The 22,982-nt window shown below is 47.0% G+C and overlaps 1 protein-coding gene across 1 annotated transcript in view; it reads right to left on the minus strand.

Annotated features, from left to right (window-relative positions):
* Positions 1-7,787: 7,787 nt before the first annotated feature.
* Positions 7,788-22,982, minus strand: part of TLCD3A (TLC domain containing 3A) — a 166,719-nt gene continuing 151,524 nt past the window's right edge. Inside the window, exons 4-5 of the mRNA XM_085649357.1 lie at positions 16,203-16,298; positions 7,788-9,755 (exon numbers count right to left, since the gene is read on the minus strand). Of these exons, the coding sequence (XP_085505483.1) occupies positions 9,486-9,755; positions 16,203-16,298 (366 nt within the window). The 3' untranslated portion in view covers positions 7,788-9,485. The remainder of the gene's footprint in view (positions 9,756-16,202; positions 16,299-22,982) is intronic.

A 22,982-nucleotide genomic window follows, 5' to 3' on the forward strand; every position in this document is an offset into this window, starting at 1 on the left:
GTCGTTCCGACATGCATGCAAAAAATGTTTTAGATCTGGCTCACGAGGGTCACTTTGGTATTCACGCTATGAAACGCAGAACCAGAGAGGACTTTTGGTGGCCTGGGGTGGACAGGTCCATCGAGCATTATGTCATGGACCGTTGTGCATGTGTTCTGAGCGATAAGACTCGGGTAGCTCATCCATCTCCCATTGATAAAGTTGTCGTTAAGAATCTACCCTGGTGCAAATTAGCTTTCGATGTTGCTGGTCCTTTTGATATCACTGGGGGTTCTCCTTTGTATGCTCTGGTCTTAGTGGACTATATGTCCAAGTGGCCGGAGGTCAAGTTTGTGGAGTGTGTGAATTCCTTGTCTGGCATTCATTTTTTTCAAACTGTTTCTTCGGGAGGGGTTTACTGAGGAATTAGTGACTGATAACGGGACCCAGCTGGTGTCCTTGGAAATGCAAAATTTCCTTAGAGACATGGCATCAAACATGTTTTAACCTCACTTTATCATCCTAGCAGCAACGGGTTGGTCGAACGCCTGGGGAATGGCCATTGCAGACATGTTGTGGGCAATCAGAACTACTACTCATATTAGTACCGGGATGTCTCCTTTCACTCTGCTTAGGGGAAGGTTTGCCGGTTCAAAGTTGAATAAAGATTGGATGTCCAGGAAAGAAGTCGATCAAGCTAGACTAGGCAAGGTAACGGATGTGAGAACAGCAGTTCAATCAGAGTACACCACTGTTTCTGAAAGAGTTTCTCCCGTGTGTGTTGGAGATTGGGTAAGAATCAAGAATCCTGGCTTCATTCGCAAGGGGACTTCTCGGTTCTCAGCCCCGGCTAAGGTGAGAGAGGTAAAAGACCGTGTGGTGGTGTTGGAGAATGGGAAGATCTGGAACAAGTGTGCCATTTCTGTTGTTCCCCAATCTAAAATGGTGTACGTTAGTGGGAAGATGGGTGTTCATTTTGATCCCGCTAATGCAACTCATGTTCTTCCAGGTTGCTCTTCTTCTAATGCAGTTCCTTGCAATAGGAATGTTTGTTCGGACTGCTCTTCTTTCAAAAGGTTTCCTTCCAGGATGAGATCTACCTCGGTTATGTTTCAAGACTATGTTATACATTGATGATGGAAAATGCTACTACCAGTATGCATCTGTTCTTGGCATGTAGAGCTGCAGAGCCACACACTTAGGATAGTAGATCGCCATCTGGTGTTGGGCTCGGATGCTTGCAGGTTGTTGTTGTCTTCGGAAGAAGTCTTTGGTCACAAGATAGGTGACTCCTCCCTTGGACGACAGTGCGCATGGGCATCAATTCCATCGTTAGATTGTTTTTCGCTATGATGGGAAATGATGGCGTTTGTAGAAAAGAGAGAGATGTCCGTGTGTGATGTCTAAGTAAGACAATGCTGGAACAGATACAGGTCCCGGGGAGGTGGGTGGGTGTGTGTGGCTCTGCAGCTCTACATGCCAAGAACAGATGCATACTGGTAAGTAGCATATTCCGTTCAAGGCATAGGAGCTGCAGATCACACACTTAGGATAGACTATATAGCAGTATCTCCCCTAGCGGTGGTTACCTGTATCGGTTGCAGCAGTTCGAAATAAAAGTTTTAAGGACCGCCTGACCCACAGAAGCTTGTTGCTTTGCTTGCACATCAACACAATAGTGTTTAGTGAAAGTGTGTGTTGTAGACCATGTGGCTGCTTTACAAATATCTTCTAAGGGAATGTTTCCTAAGAATGCCATGGAAGCCCCTATTTTGCGTTTGGAATGCGCTCTAGGGGGAACCGTTAGTGTGCGTTTAGCCTTGTGGTCGCATATTTGGATACATTTGACTATCCACCTAGCTATCCCAGACTTGGAAATGGGGTTGCCTTTATGTGGTGGAGAGAAAGCAACAAACAATTGTTTTGCGGAATGATTTGGTTCTGTCAATGTAGTAAAGAAGGGCTCTTTTAACGTCTAAGGTATGAAGAGCTCTTTCAGCTACCGAGTCTGGATTTGGGAAGAACACTGGTAACTCTACTGATTGGTTAAGATGGAACGGAGATATGACTTTTGGAAGGAATTTTGGATTTGTTCTAAGAACCACTTTGTTACGGTGTAATTGTAAGAATGGTTCTTGTATGGTTAAAGCCTGGATCTCACTTACCCTTCTGAGGGATGTGATCGCTATAAGGAAAGCCACTTTCCATGTGAGGAACTGTAGTTCGCATTTATGCGGAGGTTCAAATGGGGGTCCCATGAGTCTTGTAAGAACAATGTTTAGATTCCACACTGGAGAGGGTGGTAATCTGGGAGGAATAATCCTTTTCAGTCCGTCTATGAAGGCTTTGATCGCAGGTACTTTAAAGAGTGACACGTGTTGTCTATTTTGTAAGTAGGCTGCTAATGCTGCTAGGTGGGGACGTATGGAGGAGTATGCCAAATTACATCTTTGCAAGTGCAGGAAGTAGCAAATGATGTCCTGGATGGATGCATCCAGTGGGTTTATATGATTGTTAGTGCAGTAAATGGCAAATCTTTTCCATTTTGCAGCATAGCAGGCTCTAGTGGTAGGTCTTCTGGCTTCTCTTATAATCATGCAGTCTGGTTGCAGGTTGAGGTAACCAAACTCTAGGACTTCAGGAGCCAGATCGCCAGATTCAGTTGACCTGGATCTGGGTGTCTGATTTCTCCATGGTTCTGGGTTAAAAAGGACTGGGAGAGATGCAGTTTGTGGTGTGGAACTAGCGAGAGTTCCAGTAGTGTTGGGAACCACAGCTAGCGTGCCCATGTGGGAGCTACTAGGATCAGTTTGATAGACTTTTGCCTGAGCTTGCGTACCACTAATGGAATGAGTGGGAGAGGCGAAAAAGCGTACGCAAATCTGCCTGACCAGTTCATCCATATTGCATTGCCCTTAGACACCGGGTAGGGAAACCTGGCGGCGAAGGTTGGGCATTTTTTATGTTTTCGTGTGTGGCGAACAGATCTATGTCTGGTTGGCCCCATTGTTGGAAAACGGGCAGTAGGACTTGGGGATGTAGTTCCCATTCGTGGATCTGTTGAGTTTGTCGACTCAACAGATCGGCAATTTGATTGTGAACCCCTGGAAGGTGTTCTGCAAGTAGGTATATTTTCTGGGGAATGGCCCATCTCCAAATGTTCTGTGCGAGCTGGGACAGCTGGAGAGAATATGTGCCTCCTTGTTTTTGTATGTAATACATGGCTGTCATGTTGTCTGTCCGGATGAGGACAGTTCTGTTCTGGAGATGTAGTTGGAATGATTTTAGACGCTAGGAATACTGCTGGCAGTTCCAGGTAATTGATATGGAGCACTTTCTGTTGAGTGGTCCATTTGCCCTGAGTGGTGTGGCCAAGGAGATGGGCTCCCCATCCTGTGAGCGATGCGTCCGTTGTCAGCACTATCTGTGGAAGAGGCTCTAGGAACGGCCGCCCTTTGGACAGGTTTGTTATGTTCCACCATTTCAGAGAGCGATGTGTGCGGCTGTCCACCAACACCAGATCTGTAAGTTGTCCGTGAGCCTGGTTCCACTGACGTGCTAGACATTCATGCAAGGGACGCATTTGAAGTCTTGCATAAGGCACAATGAAGATGCATGATGCCATCATGCCTATGAGTTGCATGAACACTCTTGCTGGAAGTGTGTGTTGGATTTGGAATGTTGTGATAAGAGCTTGTATATTGGCTATCCTGGCTGAGCTGGGATATGCTAGGGCTGTGGAGGTGTTTATGGTGGCTCCTAGATACTGATGTATGTGAGAGGGTTGGAGATGAGATTTGGGATAGTTTATTGTGAATCCCAAGTTGTGTAAGATTTGGATGGTTTGGTGAGTGTGTAGAAGACATTTGTTGAATGACTTGGCTTTTATTAGCCAGTCGTCTAGATACGGGAAGACATGCATTTGTTGCCTTCTGAGATGTGCTGCTACTACTGCCAGGCATTTGGTGAATACTCTGGGTGCGGTTGTTACCCCGAATGGAAGGACTGTAAGCTGATAGTGTTGTCCGTCCACCACAAACCTTAGATACTTCCTGTGGGCAGGATGTATGGGAATGTGGAAGTAGGCATCCTTGAGATCTAGTGTGGCAAGGAAATTGCCTTGTTGCAGTAGTGGGAGCACTTGTTGAAGAGTGATCATATGGAAATGATATGAGTTGCTATACAGATTTAGGGGTCTGAGGTCGAGTATTGGTCTTAGAGTCCCGTCCTTTTTGGGGATTAGGAAGTAGAGTGAGTATACCCCTGTACCATGATGTTCTAAGGGAACTGGTTCTATTGCGTGTTTTTGAAGCAATGAGAGAACCCCTTGTTTGAGGAGCGTAAGATGGTCTGGTGACATGGAACGCTGTTTGGGCGGTATGTGTGTGTGGGGGGGGGGTTAGTTGTGAGTTCCAGGCAGTAACTATACTGGATAATTTGTCTTACCCACTTGTCTGTTGTAATGGAGTTCCAGACAGGAAGGAACTGTTTTAGTCTTCTCCCGACTGGAGTGGAATGGTCTGGGGGGAGTGGAGGAAAGCCACTGTTTTGTGGCAGGGGAGGTACGAGTGTTGTTATTACCTCGACCCTTTTTGTTTCCTCTGTATCTGCCTCTAAAATATCCTCTACTGGGGGATGTTTGTGTAGCGGTTTTGAATGTGGAGGAGGTGTCCGCTCCCATATTTTTGGAGGCTCCTCTATAGAAGGAGCGCTGAAAGGAGCCACGTGGTTGGGGAGACTGTAATGCTCCCATGGACTTAGCCGTCTCTGTGTCCTTCTTCATTTTTTCAAGGGCAGTGTCTACTGCTGGCCCAAAGAGCTATTCCTGATTGAATGGCTGTCTAAGTATGGTAGTTTGTACCTCTGGCTTAAAGCCTGAAATGCGTAGCCAGGCATGTCGTCGAAGAAGCACACTTGTGTTAATTGCTCTAGAGGCGGTGTCTGCGGCGTCAAGCACACATTTAATTGCTGCATTTGAAATAAGTTTTCCCTCCTGGACAAGGTCATTTGCCTGGGTTTTATATTGGTCTGGCAGATGTTGTAAGAGAGTCTCTAATTGGTCGTAGTGGACCCTGTCATAGTGTGCTAGTAGGGCTTGGGTGTTGGCAATACGCCGATGATTAGCGGATTGTGCTGCTACTCTTTTGCCAGAGGCTTCTAACAGTTTGGATTCTTTGTCTGGGGGTGGTGTATCTCCTGTGGTTTGGGAGTTGGTGCGTTTCCTAGCATTGGAAACGACCAAAGAATCCAATGGGAGTAGCCCTTTGATGGAATTAGGATCTTCAGGGGCAGCCTATATTTCTTTCCTATCCTTGGGTTGAGAACCCTGGCACGGTCGGGGTCTTTAAATACTTCGGGGCGTGTTTTATGACTCCTTTAATCATGGGCAGAATTCTTACAGACTTTTGAGATTGTTCGAAAGTGTCTAATAGGAAGTCTTCCTCTGGTGCGTCTGAGTGCATTGTGACGCCGTGGTAAAGTGCCGCTCTATTTAATAATTGGCCAAACCCCAGGTGATCGTCTGGAGGCGATGGTTTGGAGGGATATGGCTGAGGGTCAGGCATGTCTGGTAGAGGGAACGCCCAATCATCCAGTGGTGAGGTGTCTGGATCCCACCCCCTAGGTCATCATCATCATCCTGTGGAGGTGGTGTATGTGATGGGGAGGGTATAGGTAAGGGTGGTGTAGGCAGAGGGGTGGGTTAGGAGGTAGTATAGGAGAGGAAGGAGGCATAGGCGATGTTGCAGATTCCTTCCTGTTTACAGGAACTGGAACAGGTGGTGTGTCCAGTTTCCGTTTTTTAGATGGCACCGCGGTGACATGTCCAGTCTTGGGGTTGATATAAATCTTTTTCTGCCTTGGGTCGATGGGATCTGGATGAAAACGTTCTTGTTCTTCAGGAACAGTCTTTGGTGTCGATTTTTTCGGTTCCGATCGAGGTTTTGGTTGATCGATGGATTGTTTGGCTTTAGGAGGCGTATGAGAGTCCATAGCCGTTGGTTTCGGTACCGATGATTGTTTTGGTGCCGAGGTCTGTTTCGGAGCCGAAGTTGTATCTGTAGGCTTGGGAACCTTCGGTGCCGGTTTATCTATTGGCCTTGGTGTTTTCGGGGCCGACGGTGTTGGAGCCGATTTCGGTGCCGAGTGGTCTTTTGTCTTCGGTGCCGAGGGTGCCGGTTGGACAATGACATGCGGTTTGCTCGGTCCCGAGCTACCGGAAGGCTTATGTTTCTTCGGAGCCGAGGCGGGACTTCTGAAGGATGTTTTCGGTCTCGACTGGGGCCAGCAGGCGAAGTCTTGACCAATGCCTTTGGTTTTGGTGGGGTTGGGGCAGTAGTACTCACACATTGCCCAGGAGTGATGAGGTCGTCTGAGTCGTCGGCAGTAGTACTCACACGTTGCCCAGGAGTGATGGGGTCGTCTGAGTCGTCTGCTTCGGAAATTATTTGTAGATCTCCGGAATCTTCTTCTGGGACATCGGGGACCTCATCAAAGATGTCCTCTGGTTCCGAAGCTGTTCTCTGTGCTATGATGTGTCTTCGAGCCCTTCGATCTGGACAGCTGGACTCATCGTGTTTAGGTGATAGGTATAGGTTGCAGACTTTGTGGTGGTCACTGTGCAGAAATTTTGCTCCACACTGGGGGCATTTTTTGAAAGGCGTCCTTTCCATGAGCCGTAGGCCTCACGGCGTGGATAGGCCCAGCGGCCCGCGTCGACATCCGGAATCGAGCCGATGAGAGCGATGTTGAGAATGAAGGTGCTTCGATGTTTTGTGTGAAGTTTTGCGCTTCGAAAAGCTTGGAATTGATATTTCCAACCGGAGCGGAAAAGTTGCATCCAAACCCAATGGCGGAAAAAACCAATCTACCGATGGAGTTGATGCCCATGCGCACTGTCGTCCAAGGGAGGAGTCACCTATCTCGTGACCAAAGACTTCTTCCGAAGACAACAACAACCTGCAGGCATCCAAGCCCAACACCCGATGGCGATCTACTATCCTAAGTGTGTGATCTGCAGCTCATATGCCTCGAACATTGTTTCTTTAGTTGTTTAATTCTTGCTCCTTTTATTTATCCTATTATATTGTTATCTATTTCACTCCTCTTCTTTTCCTTTGATTGTGTAGGAAGGGAGGTGTGTTGGGATCTGTATTGTATATTGCATGTCCTCCCTCACAGAATGCTCTCGTGGCACGGTTCCTTGCTTGGAACATGGAATGTTCTGCCTCTGCAGTTGCTGCCTGGGAGTTGCCCTTACGGGACATAATAAACAGAGTACTTACCTATGCCAAGATTGTACTTCCTTTCATAGCAATAGAGAGAGTTAGATAAAGAGAGAGATAGATAGATGTGTGTACGCCTGGGCTGGTGGCTCAGTGGACTAATGCGTCTGCTGCAGGAGCCTGTATTCAACCTCATGGTCACAGTTTTTTTTTGTTGCTCTTGCACCACCCCACCCTGCCCCCACCGGTGCAGCCCTTGGCCACAAACCACACTGTAAATTTGGCCCTCGAGAGACAGTTTGTGAGTACCCATGCTCTAGCTGTTTACATACTGACCTTGAGAACATGACCTTCCTAATCAATTCTCTGCTAAGATCTCCGAGGCAGGCCTGGTTCCTTACACATTCTTTCCTCCATTCCTGATTGCAGCATTAGAGATTAAACCGTAACAATTGGGTCATAGGCTTATCAGTAAAAGAAAATGTTCCCTTGAATACTAAAAGAGATTGCCACTTGATTAGAATAGAAATGCAAACGTTGCTACGGATTTCGAAACCTTTAGAGGACACAATATGTAATGCAGTGTTCTTGAAGACAGATATTTATTATTTTACACAGGGAGTGTACATTGTGATACACAAGTACTAACGTGAGACCGTAATTGTTTTACACAAGGCACATGTGTGACAGGATGGAAAGATACATTCATGGCAACCATGGAACAAATATAAAAAAACTGAACATTGTAATAACATTACTAGTGATTTATGAGTGAGAAAGTCAATTTTCTTTTGTATCAACAGCTTTTTTGTTTTGTTTTGCCATGTAATTCAACGACTGCGGTATATCCACTTGTTCGCATAGTAACTCTGCAGAGAATACAGAAGAAATCAATGGGAAGCAAGCAAAGATGAGAACTGCCCATTGTCTCTTCAGACTGTGACACAGCACATCAGACAACTCAACTGCTATGATATTTATATATTTATTTCACAGAGATCAGTTTCTCGTTTGCTGGCACTGTTGCAATATACTAATCAAACATTGGGCCAGATCAGGCAAAGTCCCTCTTTTTAAACTGGATTTAGTACACCAGTGTCATTGCCTTACAAGCATTTGATCAAGATTATTTTTTACAGCACTTCCCACTTCCTGAAGATGCACTGTTAGGTGTGGAAGAAACATTATTCATCTTCTCTGTCTGGAGTGTGAGATTTGAGTTGTGTGCAACAATGCTTATATTTGTAAAATACTAAAACTTGTGTTCTATATTTATAAATTTAATGAAATGTGTGGCAGTTAAATAAGGACAGTGTTTTCATAGAATTACTCGAGACTGCAATATTAAGGTAAGATTAGGAGGCTTACGGCGCCACTAGCATTAGGCATCAGGGTACTGAAACCCTCTAAAAGTGTTACAGGAGTATGTTGCATAACGTCACTTTGTAAAGGATGAAAAATTCCCTACACCGGCTGCATTAGGTGGGGCTGATGAACTAACCCATATTTGTACATCGAGGTGGTTAAAAACACTTATTTTATACACCCCAGTTAAAACAACAAAAAATGTTTTAATACACACTTAAATTTCCGTGTGTTCTGTGAAGAAGGGGTTTTGAAAGTGGTCATTAGTGATCCCAGAGTACCCCCAGCGTCGCCATCCACACGTCCGGTGTGTACATAAAACTAAAGTATGATTGGAGAAGTAGTTCACACAAAAGTAACATACACGTCTTCTCAAAGAACTACCACACTGAGAACATTAACATCCCCATGTGTTGCAGTTTTAGAGGCACAATACCAACTGGGAATCAGGACTGCATACTATTGTACATTTTGATGAAGCATGTTCTTAACTGGCAGTAATAATCACAGTGCCCTCCAACCCAGTGTGCTGCTTATACCAGATGAAACTGAAATGCTACTTCATGGTTTGCCTACAATTTCTTGTGGCCACAAATGATATGTTATTAGTGTGATGATCTTGGCATCTTGAGGGTCTCCTTAACAAGACAGCTCTGAAAAGCTGCAAAGGATGGAGGTCTGATATGGCAGTAGGTACTAAGACAGTGAGTTAAGCGCTGATCCTATATTCCTTTCATCCCCATTTGAAGAGCGGAAAGACTTCCCATTCCACCCAAAATAGGAACTCTTAGCAAGATGATCCGGTCACTTTATCAATGATTATACTCCAGATGGCATGTGTACCACCTTCATTCAGTTGTGCTGCTTGGAGGTAGGGAATTCCATACAGTAGAGGTATTGTTCCACAGAAGGTCATGCTTATCTGTTCTTGCTGGACTGTGAGCCACAAAAAAGACGAATTGCTTTCCTGCATATGAGGCAAAACCAGTAGATTTGTGGAGCCAACATGGAGGCATTGGCAACATTGCAGTGCAGCGGAATGTTGAATGGAACTTTATAGACCGGAATCCCATACTGTTTCCCATAGGCATAGTACATAAATGGGAAAAGGAGAATTCGGCACAAGAAAAATGTCAAAAGAACAACAACTCCGTTAACCTTGTAGAGAAGTGTGTCCTGCTTCTTCACCTGTAGAAAACAAAAAAAGACTGGTAATGCACAAGTAATACCCAAGAGGAGTGTCCAAACATATTGATCTGTATGCAAACCATAAAGCTTAACCCCTTCTATGCCCATGACGAGATAGTCTCGTCATGGAGCGCGGTTGCGGGGCACGCAAGGGGTTAAAAAGCACAGAAACAAAATGTATGGGGAGATAATAACAATGCAAAATAACAATGGGTATTTCTTGACTGCACAGCACTCACAGCTCTTACAAGATTATTCAATTCTACTGTTCCCAGCTGGCACCCCTGGGCCTTTTCAAATACTTATTAATTTCGTCTCTATTTCTTCTGCTGGAAAACATTTGCAGACACTTTCTAATGTTCCTCTAGATCCCTTATAGAACAAGTTACTTATATTTGGTAACTGCCTTTCTGGTGGATACTTTAACTACACATTCCTCAACTTGTCAGTACCATCGGATGCCTGTCTGGATCTGGAGATTTGTCTCAGCATTGTTCCTGTTCACCGTCAGGTGGCGATGTGAGCTCTACAACAGTTTCATCCTTCCCCAAAGAGACACCAGAGCCCCATTTAAGCACTACCCCTGCACACGGATGTCAGTTTCTCTCTTGACTGTCTGCGCCATCGAACACAGAGCCCAGTAGGAGAATAGATGTGACAGTGTGCAGAAGTCTAAATTGAGACCATTTTATAAATAGAAAATGAGACCATTTCACAGAATGGGCCAGTGGGAGGGCAGCGAGGAATCTGTAATTGGATAGAGTATTCACCAGAAAGTGTGTTATGGAAAGTAACTGATCTGTTTTTCTGACACTGACACAGACACAGACACAGACACAGACACAGACACAGACACAGACACAGACACAGACACAGACACAGACACAGACACTGACACTGACACTGACACTGACACTGACACTGACACTGACACTGACACAGACACAGACACAGACACAGACACAGACACAGACACAGACACAGACACAGACACAGACACAGACACAGACACAGACACAGACACAGACACAGACACAGACACAGACACAGACACAGACACAGACACAGACACAGACACAGACACAGACACAGACACAGACACAGACACAGACACAGACACAGACACAGACACAGACACAGACACAGACACAGACACAGACACAGACACAGACACAGACACAGACACAGACACAGACACAGACACAGACACAGACACAGACACAGACACAGACACAGACACAGACACAGACACAGACACAGACACAGACACAGACACAGACACAGACACAGACACAGACACAGACACAGACACAGACACAGACACAGACACAGACACAGACACAGACACAGACACAGACACAGACACAGACACAGACACAGACACAGACACAGACACAGACACAGACACAGACACAGACACAGACACAGACACAGACACAGACACAGACACAGACACAGACACAGACACAGACACAGACACAGACACAGACACAGACACAGACACTGACACTGACACAGACACTGACACTGACACAGACACAGACACAGACACAGACACAGACACAGACACAGACACAGACACAGACACAGACACAGACACAGACACAGACACAGACACAGACACAGACACAGACACAGACACAGACACAGACACAGACACAGACACAGACACAGACACAGACACAGACACAGACACAGACACAGACACAGACACAGACACAGACACAGACACAGACACAGACACAGACACACACACACACACACACTTTTTTAGCTGCAATTGCTCACCTTGTTGCCATTCAATCTCCATGCATGGAGATGTAGATTGCACAAGCCCGGGTGTTAACACCTGCCCTACTGCTGCAACAGAAGTTTCTTCCAATGTGCCAGCCAGCCTGATTGGAGTACAGATGCTCATGCGCTGAAGTTCCATGTACAACACTCTCTTGGCCCCATCAGCAGCCACTAGGAACACTTGTTCCTGATCTTCAGAACTCTGGGTAGGAGAGGTAAAGGTAGGAAGGCATACAAGAGTTCTGTGGTTCACTCTGGGTGGAATGTCTCTCCGAATGAGAGCCTTCTTCGGAACTCCTACAATCAAAGGTGTTAACATTGCAGTTTCTCTGTGGTCGCAATGAGATTGAGCCAGGGTTCTTCCCGTTGCTGGGAAATGGCCTGCACCACCTCTGTCTGTAACTGTCATTCGTGAGCTGTTAAAAGAGTCGGCAACTAAGTTTGTCAACCTTGGCGTTTAAAGATCGCACAAAGTGGCTCACGACCAGAGAAATGCCTAGACCGCTTAGCCAGGTCCAGAGGCTCAGAACCTCCTGGCACAGGACCCAAGACACACCCTGCCATGTTTGTTGCAGTACCGCACAGCAGTGGTGTTGTCCGCGAGAACTTGAACCAGCCTTCCTTTGATAATCATCAGGAAGACCTTCAGCACCATAATAACTCACAACTCTGACTGATGTGGAGGCAGGTTTTCATCAGAGACCAGAGTCCTCTGATCTTCAACCCTTCCAGGTTGCCTCCCCAATCCAGCAGCAGCACATCTGTCACCCCCCTCAGCTCTGGATGGCATGGGGGAGAGGTCTGCCACAAGTCCAATGACGGTCAAGTAGCCACCATTGCAGGTCATTTGTCGTCTCCTCTAAATGCTGGATGGAATCCACCATGTTCCCCTGGTGCTGAGCCCACTGAGACTCCAGATCCCACATGTGCCATCTGGCATAGTTCATGAGCAGGCTGACTAAGACCAAGAAGCCTCAGAGCCACTTTTACTGAGACCCAGGACAGAAGCTGAAACATTAGGATTATTGAACCAGAGGTAAGGTTCGAAACTGCACTGTATCCAGAATGACCCCAATGAATAGGAGACTCTGCAAAGGAGTCAGTGCGATTTCAGCACATTGATAGAGTACCCCAAAGAGTTTAAATAGTCTGCCATTGTCTGGGGATGGTTTACGACTGGCTGTGGAAACCAGCCTTTATGAGCAAGCCATCGAGGTAGCACACCGCTGGTATACCCACCCCCTTGAAGATTTGCTGCAACCACCGCCATCAGTTTTATGAACACCCAAGGGGCACTGGAGAGACCAAAGGGGAGCACTGAAAATGCTCTTGGCCCAACTTGAATAGCAGGAAATGCCTATGGGACTGCAGGATGAGGATATGAAAAATCAGTGTCCTGCAGGTCCAGCACTACCATCTAGACATGTGGGTCCAGGGCAGATAGAACCTGGGCCAATATAAACATTTTGAATTTGTAATTTTTCAGGAAGAAATTAAGGGGAAGATCTAAAATAGGATGAAGACCTCGGTCCTTCAGCATCAGGAAATAGCAAGAGTAACATCCAGTCCTTATTTTTGGTGCCAGCACCTTCTCTATGGCTCCTTTGTCCAAAGAGCCTGTACTTCCTGTCACAAACTGGACAAATGGTCTTCCGAAAGTAGCTCTGATGTGGATGGGACTGACAGGAATGGCAGAGCATATCCTTGTTAAAAGATTTAAAGTAACCATTTGTCAGATTTGATGCTCTGCCACCCTCGAAGGTAATAACTTTATCTGAACTCCTACAGGGTGCAAAGTGCCACTGAGAGCAAATTCAAGTGGCTTGGCAGCTTAAGCAGGTGGGCAGGGTATTGGGTAGAACTCTAACCCTGCTGGCCTGGATGTTGTCAGTTACATCCCCTAACCTGGCCTCAAAAGGACGTGGGGTCTGTTGCTGTGATGGAGGGCCTCAATGCTGTCTTTGCACTGAGCCCCTTCCGAAGCCTCCAAAGGGTTGACATTGTTAGGGATACTGCTGTATGGGTGCTAAGAGGCATAGGGAGTGCGCTGTGGCTCTGCTTTCTTTGAAGCACTCCAGTGCCAAGTCTGCCGTATCTTCAAAGAGATGGGTGCCATCAAATGGCATATACATTAGCAACACTTGAAAGTCACCCACGAAACCCATGGATCTCATCCACAGGTGGTGCTGAAGAACAGATTACTTACCTTCGGTAACACCCTTATCTCGTAGAGACTTCATCTAGCTACAGATACCTTATCTTAGAATATTCCCCAGGCGTCAGACTGGATACAGAAATGTTTGAGCAGTCACCATGTACACCGGTAGGTTGGCTTCATTTGGCTCTGCGTGGCGTTGTCCACGCTGGAAGTGATGTGTGCGTGCCTTTATAGGTGCAACTCCAGCGCCCTGACCTCAGTTCATGACTGTTTCTCCACACCACAAGCACGGAGCCAAACTGAGGTGAAATGACCAGTGTGCCAAGGTGAGTTCCTGAAGAATCTATGGTGTCAGGATATATATAGGGGAGAGGAGTTGGCCTAACGGCTAGGGCGGTCGACCTCAAATATGGGGAACCGGGTTCGAGTCTCGGCAATGACGCTGAACATCCTGTGATTCTGGGCAAATCACGTAATCTCCCTGTGCCTAACAACAATGAATGTGTCCTCGTGTAACGCAACTGGTGCTATGCAAAGCGCTGTGATACCTGATACCTTCGGGTCAAGTTTGCGCTATATAAAACTCCGTATGCATGCATATAGTTTGCAGAACAGGAAGGGAGGGTTAGTCAGGAATCTGCAGCTTGATAGTCTCTACCAAATAAAATGTTGCCAAAGATAAATAACTTGTTAATCTGATGGAGTCCTAGAGGCAGATTCATTACCTTGGAATACATCTCAAAGGAATCTTTTCCTGGAGGAGGATCTGTGAACTAACAAGTCCTGGACTACCAAACGGGCGTAATGCCCATCACACAAGACTTGAGTGTCTAGGCAATAGTGATTGGCAGACAATTGCAGTGATACCCACATAGCTGCCTGACAGATATCCAGAACTGGAACACCTAAGGATAACGCTGTGGCTGCAGTTTTAGCTCTGGTGGAATGAGCTCTCAAGCCTTCACGGGGTTGTTTCTTCACTCCCAGAAAACCCACAAAGAGCTGTTAGTCAACCCGGAAGTATTTAGTACGATCGATGTAGAAAGATAACATTCTTTTTGGGGCTAGGTCCTGGAGTCTCTCTTCTCCTTTGGTAGGATGAGGTGGTGCGTATAAAGTAGGCAGTGTGATGCTCTGCCTGACGTTAAAGGGTTTAATAACCTTTAGTAAGGAGACATAGTTCCTAAGAACCAACTTACCTGGGGAAAAGGTTGTGTATGGGAAGGGTAAACCGCAAGCGCCGGTGATTCTCTAACCCTTCTGGCAGGACAATGGTTTTTATGGTAAGCAGTCACAGAGGGCAGCTATGTAAGGGCTCAAAAGGCGAACACATGCGGAAAGTGAGAACTATATGTTCGAGGCCTATGAGCTGTAGATTGTACACTTTAGCATAGATTGCCATCTGGTGTTGGAGCCGGATGTTTGCAGTTTCTTTTTGTCGAAGAAGTCTTTGTTAGTCACGAGATAGGTGACTCCTCCTTGTAGTGACAGTGCGCATGGGCATCGACTCCATCTCCAGATTGTTTTTTTCCGCCATCTGGTTTCGGATGTGACTTGCTGCGCTCCGGGTCGGTGTCGTTACTGAAACCCCCTTCGATGCACAGTCACCTACCACTCAACGGTATTGTCTCAATCGCGCTCTCCTTTCTCGACACGCATCTTCGACACTCGAAAAAACTTCGACAAAACTTAGACGCGGGCCGTCGGACCCACCTGCGCCGATCCCGCGGAAGTCGATGGAACGGACTCCCTTTAAGAAATGTCCCCAGTGTGGTGCTAAATTCCCACACTCGGACGTACACCCAGTGTGTAATCTCTGCCTCTCTCCCGAACATCGAGAGGATACCTGTGAGGCTTGTCTATCTTTCAAGTCTATAAAGACCATTTGTGATTGTCAGGCTCGACGCCACAGGATGTCCCAAGGAAGCGGCTCCATTCCGGACATCTTCCATCCAGGCCCGACAGCCTACCAGAACAAGAACAGGAGGAACCAGTCTCAGTTTCCACAGATGACTCCGAAGACGGAGTCACCACAGCTCAGCGGATCGTGAGTACCGAGACCCCTGCCCCACCCAAGCCCATACTAAACCCATGCTATAGTCTTTCCTTTCACACTCTCTGTATCCCAGCAATATTGTCACAAAATTCACTTTACTTTCTATGACTGTAAAGTGAGAATAGTTTGCAAACACCAAACCCCATGTTTAAAACACATAAGCAACAATTTCTCAGACGACACTCTGACATATGATCCCCGACTTTAAAACACAGATCACATGACCAGATATATATAGAATTCAAAAGCATTTTTATTTAATGCTTGGACTTTCTCAACCCACCAAAAGTTGGCGCCACAGTTGGGGAAATACTCACCTAAAGAATAAATAAGTAAATTCAGCTCAGCTAGTAGGAATTTTAAGTTATTGTGTACCAAAGTTTGACAACCTTGGACAGCAAGGAGGTTGGGAATCAACTTTATGTATTTCATAGCTTACCTGGTTAAGAACTTTACCAAGTGACACAAATGGAGTACTTAATTCTGCTACAAAGAGACATCCTACATAAAAATCTCCAAGATCTCGTCGGAAATACTGCAAATAAAAAAAATGGGAAAACAATGGTTACTACAATTACTTTTGGTTTATATTTGTGCTGACAAAACATTGCTAACATAACACTGTGGTTAAAAATTTTATTAAAAAAACAACAGTTGTGAAATGAAAATCATATCTCAACATCTTTGTGCTCACACCCTATGTGAACAGTGGGATTTAACACTACTGACAGTTTACTAACATTACAGGCTGCTGACCAAAAATAGACCCTCCCAGACACCACCAGGCCTAACTGCAGCTGAGGGCACAAGCCAGAAATGAGAGTAGTGATTGTGGGGACTGTCTCTTGCGGGCTGGTCTGACAATTTACCCAAGCGCCAGACACTACGTAAACCAAGCCATGACCTCGTTTTGGCCTGCAAGGGGGGCTGTGGGACCCAGCCCAGATGGGTCGACGCCCATTCCTCTTTTCCACCCGCATCGAGGGACCTGCCACGCTTCAGCTGTCTGCTCTATGCCTGGGTGGGCGATGCTTCTCAGCGACCAGTTGGAGACATCTGGCTGATCGTGCTCGCACCTCCGACAAACTGCGAGGGCAAGTGAGCCGACACCAATGTCTGTGTGGTAATGCCACTTCCCTTCTCTTTTTCCTGCTCAGCTGGACCTACAGCGCTCCAGTTTCTGGTTCCACAACTTGGGTGGGGAGACTCCCCATGACATGCCTCAGACACACTGGCGAGGGAAACCTGGCTACACGCGCTGTCCTCCATGCAACATCCAATGGGTGACAAGCTGGCTGGCAACAACACATTCGGGGGGACAAGGCAGGGCGGGTTGCCCAGGACTTTACTTTTAGGGCGTGGAGGGCCTCCCTGGGGCTGATTGCCCCTTGATTCTCCGCTTGGACCGCAGCCCTGAGATTCGCATTGTGGCCTTTTTGGCCACGCGCCTGGGCCCACCAAATTGAAGCATTTTACGATTGTACTGGGAGGTGGACACCAGGGGGTGGCAGAACCTCCGTGCTGAGGTATTCTAGCCCGCCATCATAAGGAAAGATGAAAGCGCCACCACGCAAGTTAAAATTGATAAATAAACGTTCTCAGCCACTAATTCATTGGGTCTGCCCAAGGACACCTCACCTTTGCAACACCCAACGGAGTCCAGAGACCTGGCCTTCCAGACTGCGATTGATTCCAAGATATTCGAGGTGAAAGTGGACGTTTCACTTCTACGCCAGGACCTCCACATTGTGGCGGCAAAGTTGATGGAAGCAGAATATAGCATTTAGACTCTAAAGGATGAGGTAGCATCGTTGAAATCAATGGTAACTAAGCTCTTTTCTAATGCTAATATCCTCGAAGCCTGGGCAGAAGATGCCAAGAGAAGATCACGTTGGAATAATCTTCGCTTCATGAGCTTCCCAGAAGATATGGAATCCAAAAACCCTGAGGCCTTTCTGGTGGAATGGTTGCAGTCTTGGCTGCTGATGGACCAGCGTTGCAATGATTTTGTTTGGAAACAGAACTGTGCCTGGGACCCAGGACATCAGAATGTAGGGACTGTGTCTCTGTCCCAGATCAGAATGGATGGATGGGACCAAATTTGACTAGCTTATAGCCCCATACTCTCACTCCTAACCTTACCAGAGTAACTAGTGAATTGGCAACTTAGAACACAACACTCTAGTCCCCAGGGGAACCATGGAAACAGTTCATCTCCTTTTGTTCTCTCACTCATACATGTCCATAACAAGGAAGAGAAAGACACTGTGAAAAGTTTACAATAGTTATTGAAAGTACAGTTGTCTATTAGGAAGCAGGTGTTCTGCAATTAGAAAACATATACAACTAAGCAAAGCAATCAGCATTACGAGCAAACTATATACAAGAAAAGCCCTATCATGGTAACTGATAGGTCTGTCTAAGCCTACCCTCACTATGTGAGCACAGAACAATATTGGTGATCTCTGGGATTAGCCCCGGACCTTAAACCTGGTATCTTGTAGTTAGGTGTAAGCTCAGTTTATGCAAGGCTGGTGCACCCGTTCCCAGACCTTTTCCCTCTACATGATGTGAGAAGTTGGGTTTCTGTTGCAGTAACCCCCCCACTTTTTGCCAGACTACTGATGCACTTTTTACTTGCTGTGCCCTGGGACCCTGCCAATCAGGTTCCCAGGGCCTGTGTTCTTTCCCCAAAACTAACGAAATTGCCATCTCTGGCCACAGGTCAGCCCATGGTAAATGGTACCACAGGTACCCAGGGCACTGTGACTAGGGAAGACCTCTAAGGGCTGCAGCACTTATTGTGCCACCCTTAGAGGCCCTTTACCTTTACACACACACACACACACTTACACACTTACACACTTACACACTTACACACTTACACACACACACACACACACACACACACACACACACACACACACACACACACACACACACACACACACACACACACACACACACACACACACACACACACACACACACACACACACACACACACACACACACCCCCCCCCCCCCCCCCCCCCCCCCCCCCCCCCCCCCCTTTGCAGGCTGCGTGTTTTGGTGCAGAACAATGTGAAGAGTCAACATGGCACATCCCTGTGTGCCATGCCTACAACCCACTGCCCTGGCATAGATCAGTCACCCCTCTAGCTGGGGGCACTATACCAGTGGTGAGGGTACAGGTGCATGAGCCCTGTACCCCTACAGTGTCTAAGTTCATTCTTAGACATTGTAAGTGCAGTGCTGCTATTAAGAGTATATGGTGCTGGGAGTTTGTCATTAGGAACTCCACAGCACCATAATGGCCACACTGAAAACTGAGAAGTTTTGTATCAAACGACACAGCACATTAAACCTACACTGATGCCAGTGTGGGATTTATTAAAAAATGCACACAGAGGGCATCTTATAGATGCCCCCTGAAAACTAACCCATCACTAGTGTCCAGGCTGAGTGGCGTATTTCAGCTGCCACCTCCAGACATGTTTCTGGACCCCTGGGTCAAGAGCCTGCTCTCTGGGGCCTAAAACAATGCACAACCTGGGACGAGATGCCAAACCTCCTCCCTCAGGATGGGCAGGGTTCACGAAGTGGAAGCTTCAAAGGCTTGCCGCCTTTGGAAGCTTCCCCAGGCCACTTGCTGCTTTCAGCAACAGGTCCCCACTGGTTCTGACCCCCACTTTGGGTGGGAGAACCAGAGGGAAAACCAAGTGAGGAAGAGAGGTGTACCCACCTCTGCCAACTCTACCCCTCAGGTGGGGGAGGCCAGGTGAAGCAAAACTCTCAGTCCCCCCCATCTTGCAGATGGGGGACTCAGCCAGCTAGAGACAGGCTCATGTCCCCCTCCCACTGGAGGGTGGCATAATAGAGGGTGTACCCACCCCAGGGAAGGGGTCCATTGGTCCCTACCTTTTACCTACCTGTAACGCCCCTAAGTCTAGTATTTAGGGGCACCACTGAACCTCGCTTCCTCAGACAAGAAGAAACTACAAGAAGAAGGACCGAACAGCCGTGCAGCAGCAGCTAACAAGAGGAAGACGCCCACTGACATGGCCCCAGCCCTACCGGCCTGTCCCCCCCTCGAACCTCCTCCTGCGAAATCCCGGTGTGGTGCCTTGAAAACCCTGGAGGACCTACCTGCCTTCAACTACAAAGACTCTGTCTCCCGTGAACACCGGATTTGTTCATCTGCAACCTCTGGCTCCGGCTGGACACCGCAAATAAGCCCCACTCTGCACCCGCCGTCCCGAGCTCGAGTGGGCAAACACCAAGATGAGGTCCCCCTGGCGATCCTGAACCGAGATCCGGCGACTCCTGACCTGCCTCAAGCCTCCAGCTGATGCCTGCAGCCTAAATCCGGATGGTCCCCCACGACCACGACCAGGACCAGGACCAGGAACTGAAGATCCGACCCCAAAAGGCGCCCCTGCACCCGACGCCCCACGGCCTTGGGTGGCCAAACCGATGGTGCCTAACCAACCCCTAACTTCCCAACTTACCTCTCGAAGTGGTGGTCCCACCCAGAAGACCTTCGTCCCCAAGCCTGCAGTGCCTTTGCAAACCGGAGGTTCCCCATTGAAATCAACAGGGCGACATGTCGAAACAGCACCCGGCCGCCCTAGTGCTGCCTTTGGTGCTACTTTGTTTCCCCATGTGCCCTGAGCTAAAGTCCAGGAGCTTTGCTCCCACAACCAAGTGGCGTGCTTGCCAGCAGCCACCAACCGGAGGCCCTCTATCCCCCACTGAATAACATTGGGACTCAGCACTCTGCACCCAGCCGCCCTATTGCCGTTGAGGATGTAACTAGAGTGCATCCTTTTTTTTTTTTTATTAAAGATTTCTTTATTGAATAATCCAAAACAAAAACGGAAAAGAAAGCAAAATACAGTGCAGTCATCAATAATTTCGGACAGTCACAGTGCATTGGTACAATATCGATCAGTACGATATCTAGGGCCCATAACGAGACCCCGTATCTCAGTAAATCCTTTCCGATCTAAACTTTACTCTTTAATGTGGTCTGTTGTCGACGGGAAAGCGTCGTTGATTGGGGTACATATCATCCCTCTATTTACATTCCACACACCCCAGATCCTGGACCATTTTTGTGGGCACCCTCTTCCCTCATATCATTCTCTCCGCTTGCATGCCCCAATCCATATCAGGCTTCCACTCACTGAGTTTGGGCCTAGTAACCCCCTTCCATGTTCTTGCTATGTTGCGTTTCGCCACCATACAACCAAGGGAAACCCACACTCTCTCAGCTTGTGATACGTCGGCTGGCTCCCATATATTGAGGAGGCACCAGCAGGCGAGACCTCCATTGTTTTGTGACAGGTTGAGAACATTGCCGATGTGACCCTCTCCGAATATTTCTGGATAGAGTGCATCCTTGACCCTGGGGGACCCCTGAGTCTAGCCCCAAAATCTCAACTCCCACTACCAAATACTTACCTCAAAACCGATAACACTATTTTCCTCCATAGGATAGCATTGACTGTTTTTCTGGTAAACGTTTTTAAGTGTGGAGTTTGCAAACCTAAAGAAATTCTTTAAAATTGTACTGTTTAACAAAAACAATTGTACTTACCTGTTTACAGGAAATGTCCCAGAGTAGTATCCAGATATACTACTCTGAGTAAGAAAAGTAATCCAAAAGTAACTTACCTGTAATCTTACTGAAAATCCCATTCAAAGTATATATACTGTATTCTGAAAAGCATTGCATTATCAGTAACACTACTGTAATCAAATCAAAGTACATTGATAATTGCAATCCAAACTGTGTTACAATCTGTATATTTACTGCAAAGTACTTATCCCTTACCTGTGCCAAGCTTGCTTGGTTCTAGGAAGGAATATGCTACTTACCAGTATGCATCTGTTCTTGGCATGTAGAGCTGCAGATCTACACACTTTTGCATAGATCGCCAGCTGGTGTTGGGCCCGGATGTTTGCAGTTTGTTTTTCCTCTTGGAAAGTCTTTGGAAGTCACGAGGTCGGTGACTCCTCCTTTGGATGGTATTGCGCATGGGCTTCGGCTCCATCCTCAGATTGTTTTTCGCAAGCACGGAAAGATGGAGCGTAGTAATAACAGTGAAGAAACCCATGTGTGTATCTAAATAAGATAAACTGGAACAGATACCGGTAGCCGGGGAGGCAGGTGGGCGTGTGTAGATCTGCAGCTCTACAAGCCAAGAACAGATGCATACTGGTAAGTAGCATATTCCGTTGAGGCATATGAGCTGCAGATTACACACTTTTGCATAGACTATATAGCAGTTCCCAGCCTTAGCGGCGACCACCGGTATCTGTTGCAGTGGTTTGAAATAATGTTTTGAGTACAGCCTGGCCCACACTAGTTTGTTGCTTAGTTTGCACATCTACACAATAGTGTTTAGTGAAAGTGTGCGGTGTTGACCATGTAGCTGCTTTGCAGATATCATCTAATGGGATGTTCCCTAAAAATGCCATGGAAGCCCCTATCTTTCGTGTAGAATGGGCTTTAGGGGGAACGGATAGCGTTCGTTTTGCTTAGTGGTAGCAAATCTGAATGCATTTTGCAATCCACCTAGCTATCCCTGATTTTGAGATGGGGTTGCCCTTGTGTGGTGGAGAGAAAGAGACAAACAGTTGTTTGGTCTTGCGGAAAGGTGGTGTTCTCTCGATGTAGTAGAGTAAGGCTCGTTTGACATCTAGCGTGTGCAGAGCCCTTTCTGCAACAGTCTGTGGTTGCGAGAAAAATACTGGTAGTTCTACAGATTGGTTTAGGTGAAAAGGGGAAATGACTTTAGGTAGGAATTTTGGGTTGGTACGGAGAACAACCTTGTTATGGTGCATTTGAAGAAAAGGTTCTTGTATGGTAAGTGCTTGTTTCTCACTGACCCTTCTAAGGGAAGTGATGGCTACAAGGAAAGCTGTTTTCCATGTTAGGAATTGTAGTTCGCATTTGTATAAAGGTTCGAAGGGAGGCCCCATTAGCCTTGTGAGAACGATATTTAAGTTCCACACAGGTGAGGGTGGTACTCTGGGGGGAATTATTCTTTTTAGGCCTTCCATGAAGGCTATAATGGCAGGAACTCTAAAGAGTGATAGATGTTGCCTGTTTTGTAAGTAAGCTGCAATTGCTGCGAGGTGTAGTCGAATGGACGTATAGGCTAGATTACACCTTTGTAGATGGAGTAAGTAGCCTATGATGTGTTGAATG

The sequence above is a fragment of the Triturus cristatus genome, chromosome 3_2, assembly GCF_964204655.1.
Source record: "Triturus cristatus chromosome 3_2, aTriCri1.1, whole genome shotgun sequence".
In the NCBI taxonomy this organism is placed as follows: Eukaryota; Metazoa; Chordata; class Amphibia; order Caudata; family Salamandridae; genus Triturus; species Triturus cristatus.